The sequence below is a fragment of the Pinus tabuliformis genome, chromosome 8 (assembly GCF_031772625.1).
Source record: "Pinus tabuliformis cultivar Carrire ecotype Pingquan chromosome 8, CPIR1, whole genome shotgun sequence".
Lineage (NCBI taxonomy): Eukaryota > Viridiplantae > Streptophyta > Pinopsida > Pinales > Pinaceae > Pinus > Pinus tabuliformis.
Window position 1 is genome coordinate 1,760,204,977 of NC_142294.1, and position 24,892 is coordinate 1,760,229,868.

A 24,892-nucleotide genomic window follows, 5' to 3' on the forward strand; every position below is an offset into this window, starting at 1 on the left:
CTTTCACACCTAGAAACATGGTTTTACTGCATGTACATGGCCTTCTGAATCTAATGGTGGTGCCCATTTCTCCAAAAAGTGCCCCAAAAAGTGCACAACGCCCTAGGCGCTACGCGTTTGACCAGTGGACTGATAAATTAAATGCATGAAAATCACATAACAGCTAGGAAATCAAAAATTGAGCCAAGGCTCCTAAAAAATGGTTGTGATGGCTGATGTTGAAGGTGACTAGGCCTGTAGCGAAGCCTCCACCAATAGGTTAAGCTTATCCTTCTCTTCTTGGTGAGCTAAGGCTTCAATTTTTGCTTGACCCCTTTTGAGCTTAGCTCTAGCAATCTTGTCCCTCATGGCATAGTGTTTGGCCATCCTACTTTGCACCTCTACATATCTAGTGGCTTTGGCCAACAATCCCTCAAGGTGAGTGTTAGCCCTCTCAAGCCAATACTCCCTGTTCTCATTCACCATTTGGCCCATTTGTTCATTCAAGGTAAGTTGATTTGCAAGTTGGGCTTCTTTTTCCTTCTCAAGATCCAAAGCTCTCTTTAGGCCTCTAGTCCTAGTGCGTCTCCTAGGAATATCTTCCTCCATGGGCTCACCATATGCACCATAAGCTTCCTCAAGCCGCACCTTAGCCTTTTCTGCCTCTCCTTTGGCCTTGATGAGCTGAACTGCCATGAGCTCATGCTTACTCTCCAATTGCTTGTTTTCCTGTATGTAATAAGAGATGATGTATTTGGCTCTTTGCAGGTTCACCTATAAATCACCTATTAGTGCCTTTTTCTCTTTGATGAGCATTCTAGTGTTTGTTTGTTCACCCTCCTCATCTAAGTTCACTAGGTTAAAATCTTGCTCAGTTTCATGGAGGTGTTCTTCCTGTTGTTGAATCTTTGTTTCAGCCACCTTTTCCTTTCCTTTGTGTACCTGATTTGCTGATGATGAAGGCAAGGCTCCTCCCACAATATGTGGGGAAAACACTTGCCTATGTCCCCTCCGATAATTATGCACTATGGTACCTGAACCATCCCTTCCAAACTTGCTGCTTTGATCCTGATTACCTTGATTTTCTTTGCCATTGTCCTATTTCCTGTCAGGTGAAGGAATAGGTGCATGTGAAGGTGATAATGGAGGTGAGGGTGGATGTGATTATGATGGCATGTTTTGAACATTCTAAGTGGAAGCATGAGTGAAAATGTGGTTGGAAATGAATGTACTCCATGCAATGTTAAGTTCTTTAAGGTGATAATGAACTATGATCTCTATGAGAGCATGATGAAATAGGCTTTTCATTTGATCTTTGGGTTCTCTCGTTTGGGCAATGTAAGCCATTTTCTCCACACTCCTGAAAATATAGTAGGGTATATTGAGCATTTTAACCCTAGTGAAGTGCATGAGCAATCTGATGTGATAGGAATAGACCCTAGAAAATATTCCCTCACATGAAAAATACTTCATAATAATCTTCATCATAGGTGCATATCTATCAAGGAGGTATGAGAAAGGAAAATCACCCTTTCTTTCATGTTTGTATCTAGGTTTTATGTATGATTCATAGAAATGTGCTTCTATTTCACCCTGCTTGAACCATTTTTCCCCAGCTTCTGGAATCCTGGTGGCAGCTGATATGGTGGCAGCAGACAATGTGAAGGTTATGCCTTCAATAGTGACTTGATTATCTTGAATCCCAGTTACGAAAAGCCTGGTCAACTCAAGGTGGTACTGAACTGCTTGGACTTGTTCACAAAACTCAAAACACCCTAACCATTTGAAGGATCTCACTATCATGGGAGAGGCTAGAAGCTCTTTGAGATCTGTGGGCTCAAATATGTGAATATTCCCTCCTTTATGTGGTCATCTTTGTTCTATGTTTCCCTCTTTGTCTGATCCCTCTTCTTCACTGTGTGGTCTGTATTCCTCATCAGCCATGGTGTTTTTGAAATGAAACCCTAGGTATATGGTATGGGAATGCAAGGGTGTAGGGAGGAAAAAGGAAGGGAAGGGTAGATGAGAGTAAATGAGGGTCTGATGGGGTAAGGATTGAAACTTCTAAGGGGGAATATAGGGTGTAGATTAGGTGTTTCTAAGGAAATGGGAAATTTTCTTGTAAAACTAGGGTTTAGGAGAAGGACATAGGGTTTGGAGTGAGATAATAACACCATACGATTTTAATTCTTCCAGCATGAAGGAAATAACCTTAATGACAGGGAAATGGCAATACTTACTTGATTTAGGGCTTAAGAGAGATTTTGCAAGCTTGAAGACTGAAGGAGTGTAAAACTGGTCAAGTGCGCAGCGCATGAAGGGAGTGCGCAATGCCTTAAGGGAATGCGTAGCGCCTGTCAAACGCGTAGCACCTAAAGAGAACGTGTAACGCTAAGAGGAAACACACAACGCCTGCTTTGTTTTCACAATTTTGCCTTGAAATCACCCAAAACGCAGCTCTGGTTTGCTCAATGCATGGTAAGAGGTAAATAAAGGGCAAGAAGATATTTATAGGCCTTTGACTTTAATCTTTAGCTCCTCAAACCCCTTTTTCTAATGTTTTTTTGCCTTTTATCACTTTCACCTTTTAAACTCTGTTTTGATGCTTTTTCTTCTTTGTGTTTTTGCAGGTGGACAAATGCTCAACTTAACTTGATTTTTGCAGTGTTGGTGTGTCTTGCAGGAAGGAGAAATATTTTGATGCAGCTGAGATCCACTATTACATATAGAAACTTAAAATTACATAAGAAATTCAAATGAACTAAAATACTCTATTTTCACCTCAAAAACATGTTTTTGAGGTGAAAATTACATTAGGTTACAAAAATAAAAATTTCAATAACTGTGACTTTCAAGCCATCATGCTTGATTTATTTATCATCCTCATATCCTTGCTGACCTTTATTTACATTTGAAAATCAGTTTCTTGACCTTGGTAATGAAACCCTAGACCTAATGAAATCAAACCCTGGGACCTAATGAAATGGATTGCATATTGTTTATGAACCATGACTGAAAACAATATGAGGGAGGATCAACAAGTATAGTCTATAAGGGAGGAGTTGAAGAGAAAACATCCATCAGTGGATCCATATATCATGACCTAATGGAATGATGCAATATTTACAGTATGGGACTCCTACTATGAAAATGCAAAAGAGAAAATTTTGATCCCTGATGGAAGTATGAAAATACTGAAACTAACACTACCTAAAGCACTTTCACTTTTTGACTTTCAAGGATCTTACACATGAGTCTTAATTACTTTTATTAGGACCTAGATGCATTACTTATGATAATTTAATAATTCACTGAAAAATATGATGTATGGAATCAAAGTGAAAACGAAAGATGGAAGGTAATACATATGGTTGTGATATGAAGTATGATATGTTCTATCGAGTTCTCTAATAGTATGGGATGACTCGTGAAGTGATAACATATCTACAAGAAAACCATGACCGACCATGGGAAACAAAAGGTAAAAGTCAAGATTCTTGTTATACATTATTATATTACATTGAATTCCCATCACATTGAAAGAACACCTATGAAACATTAACACAATGTTGAAGCAAGAAACACATACATGAAACCATATTAGATAAACTAAAAGTGAACAAGATAAACCAAGATAACATAGTACCATGTTGTGAAAGTACAGTGTGTCATACGTAAGTGAATTTACATTCTACAATGTACTATATAGTAGTTGACATATCATGGTTGAAGCATGTAAAAAAATTGAGGAGAACTAATGTGAGATGAGATTATCATACCTCTAGTGGAGAACGAGGAGAAAGTTTTCTATAAATACATGAGCAAGAAAGCTCATTCAAGTTGAAAAACCAAATGAGAGGGTGGCTCTCAAAGTAGTTACCACTATGGGGGAAAAGCTCACTCGAAGCAACTCATTTCTCTCATGGCTTAGTTGATCCACTCAATATAGAGAATTATAGGTATATGATCTAGTGATCCAGGAGCTATGGCCTCCCTTTCACTGCCCTAGACAAAATGAGAAAGGTGTTACACTTCTTTCCCTTTTGGCATATCCATTCATTTCTGTGCCCTTGTATATTAGTTCACTATTGTGAATAATTTAGAAAAATATAAGTTGGCTCTCAAACAATTGATACCCATCAATAACTTGTGTTGAAGGATTTCTAACTTGTCCACTCTTTGTACTCATTTATAGCCTCACAGGTTCTATTCGAAAGGGAGGTAGAGTTTGTACACCACAATAAACTTTAGCACTCAAATTGCTACCCAAATATGGGTCCCTCATGCCACAAACAAGGAGCCCTCATGGACCAATGTGGTGGTGCAACAATCAAGGGGATTTCCTACACCAATTTGTTAATCTCATAATAAAGAGACCCTCATCCATCAACTTTTTTTGTTATTATTGTCAATAAAACTCAAATTCACATTTTATATTATTAATATTTTACCATCGTCATATTATAATTAATAGCCATAATTAAAATACAAAACCTCAAATTAAATACTTTAAATATAAAAAGTTGATAATGAATTAACATTGAATGAGTTAAAGGTATAATAAAAAATATGTTGTAATAAAATGAAATACTTAATTCATTTAAACACTTTAAATTGCAAAACTAACTAAACCCATTTCATGCCCCACATATGTATATAATTTTCCCCCATAAAGGTCATCCATGCTCGTGTGGAGGTCATTATCTTTTACATAAAACATTGAGATGTAAAAGTATTGACATATCAAATTTATATTAAATACTTCATTATATTATGAATTAAAAATTATATATTTATCATAATATGAATACGTAGCTTTTAATATATATTATTCCCCAAGAGGAGTTTACATAAAACATTGCCGTGTAAAAGTATTTACTAATATTAAATGTTTCTTTATATTGTGAATTAAAAAATTATATATTTTTCATATTACTAATAAATAACATTTAATGTGGTTTATGAATAAACATAAGGAACTCCGTTTCTTGTCGGCTTGAAATTAGGTTTCCCACATCTCCACTATATATTTAACTGCACTTTTCTGTTTTGAGTTACCGTGGTTCACTTTCTTGCTTATTTCTTTATATGTAGTAAAACTCTGGCTTATTTCTTTATATGTAGTAAAACTCTGGGCAAACTCGATCGATCAGCAAATTGGTGTTTAAAGTGTCGTAATGGAGGTTATTCCGGAGGATGTAGTTCGAAAGTGTTTGCTTAAAATGCCTTACCAATCACACGATACGCTGAAAACTGTGTGCAAAAGCTGGGAGGCTATACTCAGTAGCCCTACTTTCTATGGCGACAGGAAGAAATGTGGGACGAGCCAGCATCTGCTTTGCTTCGTTCAAAGAGAAATCAGGAGTCCGGACCTACTCGTAGTAACGGTATACGACCCTGTGAAGGGCACCTGGGAAAGACTACCTCCAATCGATGATCCCCCTAATACTGAAATACCAATATGCTGTCACTGCGTTGCTGTGAATCGCAAGCTACTTCTCATAGGCGGATTCCAGCCGTCCAGACCAGCAACTTCGATGAAGAGTGTTTATATTTACGACTTTGAGTCTGCGAGATGGCGTCGTGGAGCTGACATGCCGACAGCTCGAGCATTCTTTGCGTGCTCTGTCTCTTTTTCCACCGGACTTGTCTACGTGGCTGGCGGGATCGACGAGCGTGACAACCCTCTTGCCTCTGCAGAAGCATATGACGTGGAGAAAGACAAGTGGGAAATATTGCGTCCTATGATCGAAGCGCACGGGCAGGGAAGCCGCGGTGGGTTGGTGGAAGGTAAGTTCATGGTGTTAGACGACGAAGGGCAAAGTGCAGAAGTTTTCGATCCTTGTGAGGGAACGTGGAGAAGGGCACATTTCAGGGGAGAACTGTGGAGAAGTTGTGTCATTTCTTCTTCTTCTGGTGGGGGGGAGTTGTACGTGTTCACCGAACACGAACAGGTGGAGAAGTATGATGTGGGGAAGGACATTTGGAGTGTTGTATCTACTCTTCCCATTCCCCACGATATTGGCTTCTTCTTTACGTGCGGTACACAGTGGCGTGACCAATTTTTTGTAAGCGGAGTGGGAGAACGACTGCCTCGCTTCCCAGAAAAACATATATCTTATCTATTCAATATGTCAACCAGGCAGTTGATGGAACTTCACGGTTATGGTGGGGAGGGCTTTGAGGGCACGATCCTATCTGCAGCAACCGTGGAGATTTGATGCACGCCCAACTTAATCATTGTGTTGTGTTCAATTCTATTTTAGTTATTAGTTCTCGTTGTTTATACAGGAAATGTTTTTTTTTTCCAGTTTTTTTGTTGGTTAAAAAATTCTGTATACAATTTTAAAAGTTGGTTTAATCATTTTTAATGTTTGAATCTGTTTCTTTTTAAGTTTTAGTGTAATATAGAATTTAATTTATATCTCTCCCACTCACCCTTTCTCTCTCCATCTTCTCATATCTACTTCAATCCTCCTCTCTGGCTACCACCATACTACTGTCTCCCCTTAACTTCTATCTCTTTCTCCAGCCTCCCCCTCAACCTTACTCTCTCTCTCTATCTTTGTCTTTCTCTAGCCTAAATATTATGTTTTTTTATATCCCATGCTTATCCCCCTCCATCACTCTTTATATCTTTCATCCCCTATCTTTGCCCCTCCATCTTAACTTCTCTTCCTCCATCCCTGTCTCTCACTCTGTCTCCCTCATCGCCTCCCTATCTCACTCTCACTCTCTCAAACCCTATTATTTCACAAACAAATAAGTGCCTAAGAAAGTTCTTATTATTTCACAAACAAATAGAGTGCATAAAATTCTTTGATTGCATATAAATTTGAATCATAAAATATATACACATTGTTTTTATATTTATATATATATATATATATATATATATATATATATATATATTCAAATATTTTAGAATCTAAAATATATTAGTTTATTCTTCCCATATTTTTAATCATAAATAGCCCAATAAGAGAAGATTTGGAAAATTCTAGTTTTAAATAATAATATTGGACATATACATAATAGTTATATTTTGAAAAAAAAAATCAATTTCCTATCTATTTTTTCAAAGAAGGAATAAATAACTAATATTATATGAAATATAGAAGATGCTATAAATTAGAGATTCTACATTGAATTCTAATCGATGATGGATGGTTATTGTTTGAGATGCAAAGGAAAATAAAAAGATCTCTCAAAAAAGAAAATGCACATGTCTAGTTTTCATTTTAATATCATTTTTTTTAATAAACGTTTTTCTTGAAATTCTAGATAAAAAATGATTTTAATAAACAAATTTCTTATAATAAATTTCTAGTTATCATGTAAAAAGGAAAGGCATTTATGTTTGTCCAAATAAGGAGAATAACGCCTTTAGCAATAATACCCATGTAAGGTCATATAGCTAGAAAGTAACACTTCTCATCAACAAATTTTCAGAGTAAAATTTCACAAACAGATAAAGTGCATAACAGATAAAGTGCATCAGCAAATTCTTTGATTGCATATGAATCACAAATAGCCAAATGTGAAAAGATTTGGAAAATTCCATTTTTCAATTATAACATTAGGCATATACATAATAGTTACACTTTGAAAAAAACTTTAGTTTAGCATTAGCTTTTTCAAAAGTGGAATAAATAACAAATATTATGTGAAATATAGAAGATGCTATAAATGAGATGGAGTGTGCATGGAATAGTAACCAATGATCGATGGTTGTTTTTTGGTTGTTGTTTGAAATGCAAAGGACAACAACAAGATCTCTCACAAAAGAAAATGCACATGTCTAATTCACATTTGTAATTAATTTTTTAAATAAGCCAAGTTTTCAATTTCTAATTCATTAATTCCAATTATTTTTTTAAATAAAATACTTAAACCATCAATGAATAGTTAGGCTAATTATTATTTCAATACCTTCAACATTTTCATTTTAATATCAATTTTTTTTATAACAAACATATATCTTCAAATTCTAGATAAAAAATTATTTTAATAAACAAATTTCTTATACTAATTTTACTTACTAGTAATCTAGTAAAAAGGAAGGGCATTTACGTTGTGTCCCTGTACTATTTGGTGATGTATTTTTGGAAATGGACTCTTGCCTCCATGGCTTCCCAGTATATGGTTTTGAAACCTTTGTCCAACTCATCTTCAAGCATGTGCAACATTTTCCTGAGTGTGGCTGGACCACCAATGTAATTCTACATGTTTTCTGCACTCAGTTGCAAGTCATCGTTGGTGGCCTCTCACATCAACTGCTCCATGTACCTGTCAACCTCCAGCAGGACTTGGTTCTTATTAATGACTTGAGTGAGGGATCTGATTGAAGGGATCCTATGTGTCCTCACTATGACATCCAAACTCTTGAAAAACCATGCATAGGAAATCTTAATGCTAGTGATGAGTGGAGGGAGATGCTCATAGTTCCAGATCAACATCCAAATCTGTGCTTTGTCAAGCTCTGCCTGCGGCTTCATTATCTTCTAAAAGTAAAGCGGGGTTCCCTTATACCTCATTGTCCATTCTTGTACATGCATAATAGCAGGGTGGATGTCTTTGAGAGTTTGGGCAATATTCATGCACTGCTACCGAAAACCATATAGATGGACAACCGCCTCGTGAACGGTGACAAATATATCATACAATTTCCGCACGGTGGTCTCAAGAGTGGATACTTTAGCAAGTATATCTTTTCTCTTCTCTACCATAGCGGATCCTGTGGATTGTTTTGTTCTCTTTTGATCATTATTTGCTAACAATAACTTGAGAGTTGAACACGTGGCCTCTGCATAAGCGTTAGAGGCATCGACCATGGCAGTTTGATGTCTTCTAACATCTGACACAATCACCCTTTCTTCTATATGTTCAGGTGACGAGCAATCATCCAGTAGATTCTTTCTCCGTGCTTGTACAATCCTTTGTTGTGACTCATCAAATTACATATTGTACACATCCATCACCAGATCATCACCAATGAGAACAATCTCTCCTTGCTCGCTCAAGAATGGTTCTGATTCTGGAGGTGGCAGAGACTGAGGGGTTATGAGATGTTGCCTCTTCACCTCTATTTCCAAAGCTACTTTCTCAATGAGAGGATCTTCTATGAACTTGTAGCTTTGCTCACCCTCACTAATCTTAGTGTCGTTTGTTGCTCACTGATGTTGTTGTTGCTTCTTCCTGTGGTACTGCTGCCTGCAGAGTAGCTTTCTATTCTATAGCCATGTTGCCTTGTTCATTGAGCTTAGAGGAGTTGTAACAATACCTCCAAGGGTCCTCCTCTGCACAATGGCATGCCCCGTGGATCCATGGATAATACACCTTCTCACAATGGTTCTTGCATATGCAGTGGGTATCATACGAATTGAATCCTTGGTGCCAAATTCAAACTTCTCTAAGTCCTTGGCCTTGACATCCGCATCCTTCAATCTCTAGATCTCATACAATCCAATCCACAAAGGAGGAGTAGGCCATGGTGCTTTCTTCCTCTTGTGAAATCCTGTTCATAACTCTATGGAGATGTTATATGCAACTTCTTGCATGACCAACTTATCCATGACAAACCTTGGTAGCACATGCAGAGGCTTCTCTCTACCAAACATCCTGATGAAGGTGCCACTAGGTGAGGCATATTAATCCGCAATGTTAAGCAATGCATGCATCGATTCTTGGGACATCCAAGGTGGATCATGCTTAAAGATCAACTTGTAGAATGGGATGATGAAATGGTCAGATAGCCTTGTCATGACTCCTCAGTAACTGCACTCAGAAAGAAAATTACAATAAATGTTCACAATATTCTCTAATGGTTTCCATGTCCAACCCATGTGAGGAAACCAATGCTGGGCACAGATTGCATCAAGTAGGTACGCGGACATATAGAATCTCACTTGCTCATTGTTGGGTGGATTATGGGCATTAGTCACATGCACTTTAAGCTGAATACCCAACATATCTGACCAATTGAATGGTCTTCCTTCATTTTCAAACTAATCCAACACAACCACCTAATTCTGTGGAAAGGTCTTTGTGCACTCTTGCCCATACACGTGACATGCAAAGAAGATAAAGAGTTGGTAGGCCTTCCTGAGTGACTTAGTCTTGTAGACCTGATTGGGTGTGAACCTGAACTTCAATGGCTCTTTTACCCAACACCTCATGATGTATCTAGGGTTCACATTGTTGTTGGGGGTGTAGAAGGTGCATCCATGCGGTTCATCGGTAGTGGTAAGTGATACATTTGATGATAGTTTTCCATCCTCAAGGTAGCAAGCTATGTTCCACTGGAACTTATCTATGTCATCGTCTCGGGATCAGTATGTGAGACAATTTAGTGAATGATGTCCGCTAATGGGAAGGCGGGGTACCTGCATGCAACATTATACAAGCCTGACTTGTGGATGTTGACATAAACCTGTCGATCTTCTAGATCTTCCTTGAAGCTGCCTACGAAGATATCCTTAATTTCTTGCCATGTTATCTTCATGTACTTCTCTATGAACAATTGTGTGTCTGCATATACTGCCAAGTTCATTGACACTTGTTCAACTACATCTCCAGTGTTGCTCTGTATAGTATCCTTTGATCCAACTCTCTTGGAAGCCATGTTACCTGTACTGATCAAAAGCTGCTCAACAACTGTTGTACCTAGAGATAGAGAGGACACTCATCAAATGTTAGCTTGAAATAGAAGGAACTTTAAGACAGACCATGCAACAAAATCAGAAATTGTTGTCCAAGATTGCACAATTATGTGTTTCAAAGGTGAGGGACTGTCAACCAAATCTGTGCATTCCGAAGTCCCAACTTCTAGTGAGAGGTGATGATGACTAGAACTGCTCAATGCGTAGTCCAGTGTGGCTTACTGATGACTGGAATTGTGCAATGTGCAGTTTTGTTTGGCTTTGATGGTTGTTGGGACTATGCGTTGTGCAATCCCAATGGGAAATACTTTGGGACTGGCTCCTACAACTACGCAGTGCACAGTTGGAGTCAGTCACTCGCATCCTCTATTCAATTCCTTGAACCAAGGTAGAGCCTTGATATCTAGAAATGTGCAGTTCATGCTGAGAAGAGCTATATTCAGGCTAAGGCAGCCCATATCTGCCCAAGGGCAACATGAAAATGAGAAAATCTGAATGTGTTAGTGAAGGTTGGTGCAGATCTGAGTGAATGATGATGCATGCAATTAAAAAAAGTGTAGGAATCAGTCAAACAAAAGAACAACAAAGCTTATGGGGAGAGTCATCGCAACGACGATCGTTAGTGGAAAAATTGGGTTATGCATGCGACACTTAGGAAAGGTAATGCAAAATTTAAAACAACACTTATAAAAGCTAAAACAAATCAAAAAGCCAGTGGTCATTCAATAAAATAGGTAAAACACCACTCTCACAAGCCAAGGAAACAAAAGCAACAAAAACAGTAAAAGACTAGAAAAGAAATAATTAATTAGATAGAAATAATTTAGGAATAGTGGTTCTCTAAATTATTTCCTAAGGTGAAAGTGGGTTTTAATATAGAAAACCCATACCACATGGTGTATTTCAATCATCCTAGTGGAAAATGGCTAGGTGATCAATTTTTGGGTGATACAATACCTTTCAAGTGCATCTACCCTTCATTGTCTAGGTCAAAAACAAATTTCAATGAAAGTTGCATGACTTTTAATTGTTCTAAAGAGTATGCACTTTATTTCCAATTGGATGGCTTAAGATAAAAATGGCTAAAAAGAATGATGGATGTGGATAAGTGTTGCATGATCTTTAATATTTCTTTATGACCCAATAAAATTGCACCATGTAGATCAATCCCTCTGTGAAACACAATAAAGTACATTTAGTTGGATATGATGATGTAAGCAACATCAACCAGACACATCGTAATCAACCATAAAGCATGATGTGGCATTAATGGTGGCATCCCATGACATGTGGCATAATCAGAGGTTGTTAGGTAGTAAGCTTATTTGGCTTGTTATGACTACTAAAAAGGCTAAATCAGGGTGACACGTGGTACACTCATGGGTTTCCATGTGGCTCATTGAAGTCATGATGACATCATCAAATAAATGTCTAGTTATCCCTAGGACAATATCTCATGGGGTGGTCACATGGGTGGATTGGACTACAAGCCGCTAGGACATGGTCACAAAGGAAGAATTGGTTTTGGTCACATAGTAGCATCTACTAATCAAAAGAAAGAATTAAATATTTTGGTAATTTCATGTGTGGTTAGCTTAGTTAAACCCTGGGCCATAACCTCAAATATAAATAAGACCTTCGATTGAAGGAAATACACAACAATGAAATTCTCATTAATAATATATTTTGACCTGATCATGGGAAGTGTCATATCTCAACGGTGAAGTTTTGGTGAATGTTATGGTTTCATTTTTATTATGGTTTGTGTAATTGTAACATTGACTTTGTGATTCAAGTCATAGACTAGAATTGATCTGTATGAGGATTGGTCATGCATAATTTGGTTATAGGGCTGGACACTTGTGCATTGAGGCACGTATGAATTGGTCACATGGCTTGGCCCTTGTGCATTGAGGCACATACAAATTGGCTATAGGGATCATTCCATATTAGAGCTAATGGATCATACAAATAGGAAACAAGATTTTCCCTCATCACAATGTTGATTTATATGAATAGGAAACATGTTTTACATCTGTCGCACTAAAGGTTCATATGAGTAGGCAATGAACCTATCCCTCATTTCACTAGAGACATACAATAGACCACAAGGGTCATATCATGTTATACATGAAGATACAGAAGGACATGGCCATATGAGCCACAATACTAGCCCCAAATTCTACGAACAACATATGGTTCAAATTATTTGTAGCTTAGTTGAATGCCAGCAAAAGTTCTATTGAATAGCACAATTGGTGGTGGGGCCAAGTTGATAATGTTGAGTTCTTAAGTTTGACCACCATCGGTTGCATGGTTTGGTCTATAGTTTTTGTTTTCAATATATATCCCATTCAATTTCATCTTTAGAAATTTCCAACTAGAACTTTATAGAATTAGCAACATAATATTTTCATTTTGTAGAAGACCTCCCAAAAAAGGATCATTTGTAGAACCCTTAATTTTTATATAGTTTCTTTATGATATGCATTGGTCTATATTTTTCCAAATTGAGTTTTGGATGGAGATGGGTAATCAAGATTTAGAGATGAATCTAACCAAATGTGCATGATTACCTTTTGGAACTTATTTGATGACCGGAATCTATTTTGTATGTTTTAAGAGACTATGAGCAGGGTTGTGGTGGTTTTGGATGTATTATGGAAACAAGTTCTAAGAAGGGGATTGAGTGTCCCATATGAACAATTGGCTAAAGAAGAGCATGGGAAATGACATGACAACTAGTGATAGTTGGTTATATGGTAGTTATTGGTGACATTTATTACAGTGGTTATAGAAACAATGATTGTAGGTTGTCGTAATAATTTATATTGATATTGTATTGGTAGTGGTTGTAGGTTGTGGTAGTGACTATGGAATTTATAGTGATAGATATTATAGGTTACATATTTCAATTGTAATTCAATAACATATGATGACAATGGATCTAGATTGAAAATGACATGAAATAGAGGTCAACAAGGAAGTTGAAGAAGGAGGTGGATGCCTCCATTGAGGTTGAATCCAAGAGAAGGTGGGATCCTCAATCAGGTTGGAGCCTAGAGTACATTGGAGCTCACTCATTATTGAGGTTGGTGTCTCAATTAGGTTGTACCTATAATGAGTAGTTTCTTGCATCTTTCAATGTTGGTGCCAAAATATCATAGTAGACTATCACAGATTCACAAGTGGTAGCTGAATTTCTTAGGGGCAATTGTCTCCAGTAGGTCATAGCCTACAAATCTATGTAAATAATTGAATATAAAGAATAGGAATATTTATGGTTTTCTCTCATATGGGTTTCCACATAAAAATCATGTGTTTCTTTATGAGGTGATGGATTGTTTATATGCTATTGATATGAATGTGCATTGTTAAGTTGATGCTTATGGTTGTATGATTATGAAAAGTTGTGAAATGGTAAAATTGATTTACCACTGATTCGCTTCCTCTCTTAGTGTGACCTTTGGGCCAACAAGAGTTACAAATATATTTCTCTAAGTATTCTAATTACAAACTCTAAATCTCTCCTCCCTAAAAATGGAGAAAGCAACTTGTTTATACATGAGTTTATTTCAAATGGGGATAAGTAGCTAATAAATTTAGATTCACTTTTCTCTCAAGTCAGTAGAAGCAATTTACTAAAATTTGAAGATAATTATATTTACAAATCCTCCCACAAGTATCTAATATCTTTGATGGTAAAACCTCCATTATTCTTCTCCATTGAATTTTATAATAATTATAAAAAATATTCCTCAAGTCTTCTAGAGTTGAAGAGGAAATTCGAATTTGTGGCTAAATGGTCAAATATCATTTTGTTGGAGTCTTCAGATATGTCTATAAAAAACTTAGAACTCATCCACCTTTCATATTATGTGAAAACATGTTATTTTTGTAATATTTAATATTAATCTCACTCAAAATACTAAATTAAATTCATTGGAAAATAATAAATCTAAAACCATATATAATCGTAAACGTTTTCTTAATGCAAGTTTATAGAGAAGTTGAATGTGATTAAAATTGATGAAAAAGAGGGCAAAAATATTACATTTTAGTGTGCCAATAGCTAGGAAAGTTGTTAAGGAAATGAGGGAACAACAACTCAAGGATCAAGAAGAATGAAAATGTACATTTTCCTATGGATGGGAAAACATCTAAGTAGTTAGCTATGATGGGCCCTTCATTTGTACATTTAAAGTCCCATCTATAACCTCTATCACCTAGGAACAACTTGCATTTTCAACCTTGATTATTATGCATTTTTCTATTTTACTTGTTATTCCTTATGTTGGGTATGTTATTAGAGATTTAATAATATTATTAATTTATGTGACCCTTGGTAGCCTTCACATCGTGATTTGGATAGATTTTTGAAGAAAAACAAGCTCCTACAATAGCCACTAGTAGCCTACCATGAAGGTAAGGTCCCTGTCTTGTCGATTGCTTGTAAACACTTATAATATTAGAATGAAATCAAATTTATCAATAGTTAAAGAAGAGGTAGCTATGCAGAAATCCCTAGGGAACCAACTGCCATGATTTTGGGGATTTTTGAAGGGAAAACAACCCTCCTATTAAGGAGGATTCTCCCTCAACATTTTGTATATGAGGGGAACCCAAGATAGTGGGAAAATATATTTTTTTTGGAGAGAAAAGAACAAAATTGACTTTTTGGAGTATTACATCCTTTTATTTTCATTTTTGATAATGTTAATTTAATATTAATGGAAGGATAATTCCTTTTGGCAAGAATTTAGCATTGATTTTATTCAAGGTCCATGAGAAATTTTTTGAGGGTCTACCTATAGGCTTTCTGGAAACCCTTATTGTGCCTTCTATATTTTATTTATATATGTTTCTTTAAGTTATTATCATTTCTTTTGTTGTAATAGTCAATTATAGTAACATTAACACAATTTTATGTTTCAGTAGATGCTTGGAATATGGTGTTTCTTAAATTTTGAGTGATGGTCATAGGTTCTATGAGTTAGAATTGGTTTCAACTATTTTATTTCATATTTCTTTCATCAATTTTGCACAATTATTTCAATTCTATAAGTTTCTTGCAGAGGTCCAAGTCTTCCTATAGAATTACAAAGCTTCTTGTAGAACAAACCTGGGATTTTTGGTTTTGCATAATTTCTTGTGATTTCATTTTATTGATCTACAAACCACCTTGATTAGTCAATTTAGCCTCATTAAGTGAATAAGGTAGAATTGAAGAAAAGTTTGTCACATGTGCACAATTGGCTACAATATCACAAACTGTCTTATTATTATTTTTTTGTGTAATTTTATTTACTTTTGTACAATAGTAGAATAGAAATGGTTTCCTTGTAACACAAGGTAGTTCTTTGATTGCAAGTAGTATTGTTTGAATCCCTAAAACTTTATTTTCTTACATTTCCATTCCTATAGCTTTATTTCATTTACTTCATTTAGCTTTATTACTGTGATTTCAATTCCAGTATTTTGATTCTTGTATTCACCTCTTGCTAGGATAGGCCAAATGAAATGACTATTGACTAGCATAATCACTCTTCTCACTTTATTAGGAATACAATTATTTCATATATTGGTATGCATTGAGAAAAGAAAAACTATGAATTTCATATACAATGCATAATACTGAAGTTTGTATGAAGCCTAAGTTGATATATTAAAGTTGAGACCCCAAGGGATACAATATTACAATTAGACTATTGATGATCATCACATGTATGAGATTGTAATTAACATACCATGGTTGAGGCATCTGAAAGAGTTATGGAAAAAAATGTGAGACGAGATCATCATGTTTCTAAAGGAGAATTGGAAGAACAAGTTTTAGTCTAGATAGATAAGCTTGAGAAATTATGCAAGTTGGAACACAAAATATCTTAGAGGGTAGCTCTTGATGTAACTACCCATAAAGGGAAACAAAACACCCTTGAACCTACCCACTTCTATGATGGCTTAGTTGATCTAGTTACTATATAGCATTATAATCATATCATCTAGTGATCAAAGAGCCATTGCGTTCCCTTCCACTACCATACACAAAACAAGAAAGGTCTTATGTTGGTTTGCTTACTTTCCCTTAAGGGATGTTCATCTATTTTTGTGCTCTTCAAAATGCACAATCTATTGACTCAATTTTGGGAAAATTTTGAAAACATATAAACTAGCTCTCAAACAATAAACACCCATCAAAAACCTATGTCGAAGGATTTTTATCTTTCCCAAGCTACTTAATATTCATCTATAACCTCACATGTCTAAGTTAGATTATGTACACCTCCATAGACTTTTGCAATTAAATCGCAACAAGGAGGCCAATCCCTTATTTGATAAAGAAGGGGCTCTCATCTATCAATTTGGTTTTACAAATCCCAAATAAAATACATAAATCTCAAAGAATTATACGTAGGTCCTATGGCATTGATACCACCCTCAATGCATGTACATGGATATTAATGAAAGGAACAAACCTATAATAATTAGTCATGCCTTGATATATGTGCTATTAGGTAGTAACCATACAAGTTCTTCCTTGGAACTTCTCAATAACTCATTTGAATTTTACACATGAAGTTAAGTTCAACCATTGTGTTGACAACATTAAGCTCAATTACATGTGACACTTCAAAGACCAAGAAGAATTTCCTAAATTTCTAAGTTAGAAGTAGGTAAATGTGATGGATAATTCATGAAAAATGAAGGGGAAACTTCATGGATAAACTATCCATATATAATGTGTAGGTCTTCTTTAGCTAGATTTAAATATCTAGGGTCAGGATGAATTACACTCAGAGTTCCCACTTGGTCATTTGTTTTACTACGCAGTTTACTTTCCTCCCTTTTGTTTTTCTTTCTTTGATTTGAAGTACAATTTGATTTATTTGTCTTTCTTTCTTTGAATATGTATTATTATGCATATAACTAGGGGTTTGGGATTTTTAGTGAACTAAAATATTTTCGACATTATTATTTTCAGATTTTTAATTTTTTTATAGATTCTACTACCTTCTATCACCTAGATTGACCTCAGGCTGAAGGGAGGCAATTTCCAGGGTAACCACAAACCAAGATTAGCCTAGTAGCTAGCCCTACTAGGCTGGGAGAGGGCTCTCTCGATAAGGATCTTAGTCAAGATGACTAGATTAGGTAAAGGATTTTAGGTTAGGTATAGCAGCTCGAAAGGTTTTGATTGAATTTTTTTGTGTTTTGCTGGAATAGATGGAGCTGGGCAGTTTAGGTCTGAGAATTAGGTCAGAAATGCAGGATGTTCTATGGGGCAAGGTAGTCATAGGCTTTAGCACTTTAGGCTTAATGGTGTGAGGTGTTTAAGACTGATGAGGAGCTGAGGAGGGCATGTGACAATCATGGATCCTTCTCAAACAGTAGAAAATATGAAATATTGATTGATTTCCCAAGGCAGAGCACTATTACAATGGATTCTACCTATCAAACTTGATAACATTCAATAAGAAGCAATGAAATGGATGATGGCATACATAAAACTTGTAAACAAATGATTACAAAAGAAGAAACTGTGCTAAAACTCCATACCATAGGGATCCCATAAAAATAGCTGCAAATCTGATTAATCTCCTTGCCAAACTTCTTAAAATGATTTACAATCAAGCTCTAAGCATCCAAGTGAGTCCAACCCACACAATGACTGAGAAAATACATAATATAAGCTTCAAAACAACCCATCCTAGCCTCAGGGGTCGAATCCATGAGAGGAGGAGCAGTTGCACAACAAACTGAATTGGAAGCTAAAGACTAGGGAGGTCAAACTGACTCATCCCTAAGATGATGCAAACTGATTCATTACATGCCACCTAGGCCATTTATATGATGTATCTACACTAGGTAACCAAAATATACATTAATTACATCAATCATTTTACATTTCATCAGTGAAAATATCAAAATCCCATAGGTGAAAAGTAAATTCTAGAAGAAATAGTGAAAAGATAGGCAATCTGTCAAGTACGCAATGCCAGTGTCAAATGCGTAGTGCCTGCTTAGAGTGTGCAGTGCCAACTTCCAGCTGATTTTTAACTACCTTCCTGACATCCAAAACTAGCTCATGATAGCTCATTGGAAAGCTTGTCTTGTCTAGCTTTCAAAACTGCCCTTGGTTTCCAATTTGAGCTTGATTTGACCCTCCAAAATTGCAATCTCCCAAGACTTCTCAAACACGCAGCGCCAGGCTCAAAAAATAGGCAGAAACATGAAATTTTGGTGTTTTTTTGGCCTTTTCACCTAGCAAATATGAATTTCACACTTGGAAACATGGTTTTCTTGCATGCATATGGCCTTCTGAATCCAATGGTGGTGGCCATTTCTCCAAAAAGTGCCCAAAAAAAGTGCGCAATGCCTAGGTTTGACTAGTGGACTGATAAATTAAATGCCTGAAAATCACAGAACAACTAGTAAATAAAAAACTGAGCCAATGCTCCTAAAAAATATTTTTGATGGCTGATGTTGAAGGTGACTAGGCCTATAGTGAAGCCTCCACCAATAGGTTAATCTTATCCTTCTTTTCTTGGTGAGCTAGGGCTTCAATTTTTGCTTGAGCCCTTTTGAGCTTAGCTCTAGCAACCTTGTCCCTCATGGCATAGTGTTTGGCCATCCTCCTTTGCACCTCTACATCTCTAGTGGTTTTTACCAGCAAGCCCTCAAGGTGATTCTTAGCCCTCTCAAGCCAATACTCCACGTTCTCATTCACCATTTGGCCCATTTGTTCATTCAAGGTAAGCTGATTTGCAAGTTGGGCTTTTTTTTCCTTCTCAAGCTCCAAATCTCTCTTTAGGCCTCTAGTCCTAGGCCTTATCCTGGGCATATCTTCCTCCATGGGCTCACCATATTCACCATAAGCTTCCTCAAGCTGCAGCTTAGCATTTTCTACCTCTCTTTTGGCCTTGATGAGCTGAACTGCCATAAGCTCATGCTTACTCTCCAATTGCTTGTTTTCTTGTTTGTAATAAGAGATGATGTATTTGGCTCTTTGCAAGTTCACCTGTAACTCACCTATCAATGCCTTTTGCTCTTTGATGAGCATTCTAGTGTTTTTCTATTCACCCTCCTCATCTAAGTTCACTAGGTTAAAATCTTGCTCAGTTTCATGGAGGTGTTCTTCCTGTTGTTGCATCTCTGTTTCAGCCACCTTTTCCTTCCCTTTGTGTACTTGCTTTGTTGATGATGAAGGCAAGGCCCCTCCCACAATATGTGGGGCAAACACTTGCCTATGTCCCCTCTGATAAGTATGCACCATGGTACATGAACCAACCCTTTCAGAATTGCTGCTTTGACCTTGATGACCTTGATTTTCTTTGCCACTGTCCTGTTTCTTGTCAGGTGAAGGAATAGGTGCATGTGAAGGTGATAATGGACGTGAGAGTGGATGTCATGATGATGGCATGGTTTGAACTTTTTGAGTGGAATCATGAGTGAAAATGGGGTTGGAAATGAATGTACTCCATGCAATGTTAAGTTCTTTAAGGCGATAAAGAACTATGGTCTTTATGAGAGCATGATGAAATATGATTTTCATTTGATCTTTGGGTTCTCTCTTTTGGGTAATGTAAGCCATTTTCTCCACACTTCTGAAAAGATAGTATGGTATATTGAGCATTTCAATCCTAGTGAAATGGATGAGCAATCTGATCTGATAGGAATAGACCCTAGAAAATCTTCCCTCACATGAAAAATACTTCATAATAATCTTCATCATAAGCGCATATCTGTTAAGGATGTATGAGAAAGGAAAATAGCCCTTTGTTTCATGTCTATATCTAGGTTTGATGTATGGTTCATAGAAATTTGCTTCTATTTCACCCTGCATGAGCCATTTTTCCCCAGCTTCTGGAATCCCAGTGTCAGCTAATATGGTGGCAGCAGACAATGTGAAGGTTATGCCTGCAAGAGTGACTTGATTATCTTAAATCCCAGTTATGAAAAGCCTAGTCAACTCATGGTGGTACTGAACTGCTTGGACTTGTTCACAAAAATCAAAACACCCTAACCATTTGAAGGATGTCCCTTTCATGGGAGAGGCTACAAGCTCTTTGAGATCTATGGGCTCAAATCTGTGAATATTCCCTCCTTTATGTGGTCTTCTCTGTTCTATGTTTCCCTCTCTATTTGATCCCTATTCTTCACTGTGTGGTCTATATTCCTCATCAGCCATGGTGTTTTTTAAATGAAACCCTAGGTAGATGGTATGGGAATGCAAGGGTGTAGGGAGGAAAAAGGAAGGGTAGATGAGAGTAAATGAGGGTCTGATGGGGTAAGGATAGAAACTTCTGAGGGGAAATATAGGGTGTAGATTAGGTGCTTTTGGGGAAATGGGAAATTTTCTTGTTAAACTAGGGTTTAGGAGAAAGACTTAGGGTTTGGAGTGAGATACTAACACCATACAATTTTCATTCTTCAAGCATGAAGGAAATAAACTTAATGAGATGGAAATGACAATGCTTACTTGATTTAGGGCTTAGGGGAGATTTTTCAAGCTTGAATACTGAAGGAGTGTAAAACTAGTCAAGTGCACAGCGCATGAAGGGAGTGTGCAACGCCTTCAGGGAACACGAAGTTCCTGTCAAACATGTAGCGCCTGAAGAGAACGCACAACGCCAAGGGGAAATGCACAACCCCTACTCTATTTTCATAAATTTTCCTTGAAATCGCCCAAAATGCAGCTTCGGTTTGCTCAATGGGTGGTAAGAGGTAAATAAAGGGCAAGAAGATATTTATAGGCCTTTGGATTTAATCTTTAGCTCCTCAAAACCATTTTTCTAATGTTTTTTTTCCTTTTATCATTTGCACCTTTTAAACTCTGTTTTGATGCTTTTTCATCTTTGTATTTTTGCAGGTGGACAAATGCTCAACTTAACTTGATTTTTGCAGTGTTGGTGTGTCTTGCAGGAAGGAGTAGCTTGATGTTGTGAAAAGCTTGGTGCTTGTCTTGATGTTATTTATAGGTTGTGGTGCCCAAACACCAAAGTGGTTGCCATCAAGTCCAAAGGGGGGGATTGTTGGAATTATGGTGCATGTGTTGTCCTTGATGGAACTCACTTGTAACAGAACAAGTATATGGTAACTAGATGAATATACAGGTTAGATCAGAGGTGGCAGAATGATGGAACAAAGATATCAAATGTGACATAATGATGGAACAAAATGATGGTCAAAGGTTTACAACTCATAATCATAAGTTGATACAAGGATATTTTTGGTGTTGTCCTTGATAGCAACCTACCTGATGAGTTGTCCTTGATGAAAACATATTTGATGAATGGACTACTTGATAAAGGTATAAATAGGATGTGACAGAATGCACGACAATTGTGTTTACAAATGTGACAAAATGCAGGGCAGTTTAGAGGAATCAGTTCAAAAGTGATGTATGATGGAAACTCACATTGTAACAGGCCTATTCAGAGGTAACAGAGTAATGGTACAGAAGAACAATATGATGCGACAAAGAATTACATATCAGAATCAAGATATTAAGTAAAGGGAATGGTTTAAGTTTTTATATGTTGTTTCACCTAGTCCAAGTAGCATATACACGCAGGTACACATGATAAAAGGAGCATATACGTATGCACACAGTTTCACAGAAGGAAAAGTGTGTATGGGATTGAAAATTAAGGTTAAATAATACCAAGGGTCCATACCATGGTATTAGCCCACAATATTGAGTGGAATAATGATTATTTGATCCTATCTAAGAATACCATAAGTTCTAAGTGTTGTTTTGGTGCATGGTATTGACAAAAGGCTAAAACTATATAAGGAGGTGTAGATCAAGGTGTGAGGGTGTGCAAGTGAAAGGGTTCTTCATGAATACTTCTATCTGACGTATATTTTATGTTGTAAGGGCTATGATTATGATATAGATCTGAAATATCTTGTGCACCTTTGGATACAATGTTGGATCAGGATCATGAGACTTGAAATGACTTATCATTGTATGATCTGATAATGGATGGGCTAGATCTGAACGCTAACACATGTTTTATCCTTTAAATGTTATGATCTAGGTATATGTGAAGCCTTGAAAAGCTGCAAAGTTATAAGTTATTATTTGCATATCTATACGTAGGTTTGCCTTGGTGAAGGTGTGTATACACATGGATTTGACCCTTCCATGTAGCGTATGCAAAGGAAAAGGTTGTTGTTCATGAATGACTAACCTATCTGATCAATGTTGTTGTTTTACTACTGTTTGTCAATGATGTCTTCATTATATCTAAAGTAAAACTGAATGTATAAGGCGATTGAGTCTGGTTGACTGATTGATTGAATAAGAAGGGTGATCTTTGCTACTATCTATTTAGAACTCTGTAATATGACAATAGATCTTTAGAATGTATCTGGTTAGTACAATTTTTGGTTCCTAAGTTTGATGATTCAGTATCTTTAGAGGTATATGTAGGTTGGGTTACAGAAAGTAGCATATAGTTGCAGGTTGGCTTCATTGAAGTAGTGTATACATTCTGACATATGATTTTTGAGGTTGCAATTGGTTTTGGTTGTTTATGCAGTGTTCCGGGTTCATATCTTTGTTCTTCTGAATGTGATTTGTCTGCTCCAGTTGATTGGTTGAATTTTTATTAAGTGATGGTTGATTAGGTTTTGAGTGAATGGTTGATTTAGTTGTATAATAAATTGATGATTTGGTGATTCAGTTGTGTTAGAGGCTTCAATGATTATTTGATTCAGTTGTGTCAGAAGTTTCAATGATTAGTTGATTCAGAAAATAATGATTGGGTTTGAGTTATGTCAGATAATGATGATTGGGTTTCAATGATTGATTGATGATGGATGAATGTGTTACAGAGATGAGTTACAATTTGATTTTTTATATTGAGCTTAGTGTTGGGTAGCAGAGGGCCCGCGCAACAGTTTTGGGGCTCATAGACCGCAATTTTAGGAAAAGACAGGGTAAAGGACTCCGCGAAGTGCACAGAGCACAAATTGTAATGAGTCAAGTTAAAGGGTTGTCCTCCCAAAGATAATGTAGAATAACAGGAAGTGAGTCGGCCTACCCATGGTTCGCGGACCATGGAAATGTATAAATAGAGCAAGGCTCTATGGTTAGGAGAGCAGTTTTTTGTTTGGTTTTGAATGATCATAGTACTATGGGCCTGTGAAGATTATATGTGTGTCTGTAAGTCAGAGTCGAGGGTATTGGTGGGTAGATAGAGGCTCTACAGCTATTTGCACAAAGGGCTAGTAGAGTCCACAGCTGTGTACGCGGACCCCTGCAGCTGAGTGCGCAGGGAAGATCTGGTTGTATTGATGAAGGAAGAGAATAAAGATAAATTGGTTCTAAAATACTGTGTAAAGTCTAAACTATTGTGGATTCGATTGATGAATGGTTGATATTTCTATTTTTTTATGCATATGTTATGGGTTTATGCAAATCGATATCTCTTTTGAATGTGTAATGGTTTTCTTGATTAAATGTTTGCTTAAAGACCGTAACAAGTAAATCCGATATGAAATAACTCATTAAGAAATAAGTATTGAGGAATAGCCTTGTCTCAGATTCGTACGGAAACAGAGTAGCGCGAGACTACAGGACGGTGCGTGAACCCTCCAGACCACATCAAGACATCCCAAGGGTGCAGAAACCTGGTTCCAGCACCCTCCCATGCTACCTTGGGTGAGACCTCAGTCCACGCTCCGCGGGCTGTTGCCTTAAGGGCCGGTAGCTGCGGGATTTGCTTGGATAAATACTTCTTCCAAACCTAGGTGAGGCCCATATAAGCCAAAAAATGGTTCCATTGCCAGGAACCATTTCCGCACCTTTGGGATGTCTTGATGTAGTCTGGAGGGTTCGCGCACCGTCCTATAGTATCGCACTGCTCTGTTTTCACGCAGATATGGGACAAGGCTATTCCTCAATACTTATTTCTTAATGAGTTATTACAGATCAAATTTACTTGTTACAGTCATTAAGCAAACATTTAATCAAGATAACCAGTACGCGCATTCAAAAGAGATACTGATTTGCATAAACCCATAACATATGAATAAACAAATAGAAATATCAACCGTTCATTAATCAGATCCAGAACACTTCAGATTTTACACAGTATTTTAGAACCAACTTATCTTTATTCTCTTCCTTCGTCAATACAACTAGATCTGCCCTGCGCACTTAGTTACAGGGATCCGTGCACACAACTGCGGACTCTACCAGGCCTCTGTGCACACAGCTGCAGAGCCTCTATCTACCCACC

The 24,892-nt window shown here is 36.8% G+C and overlaps 1 protein-coding gene across 1 annotated transcript; it reads left to right on the forward strand.

Moving 5' to 3' along the window:
• The first annotated feature begins 5,156 nt into the window (after positions 1-5,156).
• On the forward strand, positions 5,157-6,200 carry LOC149243170 (F-box/kelch-repeat protein At2g44130-like). Its single transcript, XM_089371142.1, has one exon. The coding sequence runs from the start codon at positions 5,157-5,159 to the stop codon at positions 6,198-6,200; it is 1,044 nt and encodes a 347-aa protein (XP_089227268.1).
• The last annotated feature ends 18,692 nt before the right edge of the window (positions 6,201-24,892 follow it).

What these genes read in the sequence shown, in the direction of transcription:
- LOC149243170 (XM_089371142.1), top strand. Translation starts at nt 5,157, where the DNA reads ATGGAGGTTATTCCGGAGGATGTAGTTCGAAAGTGTTTGCTTAAAATG.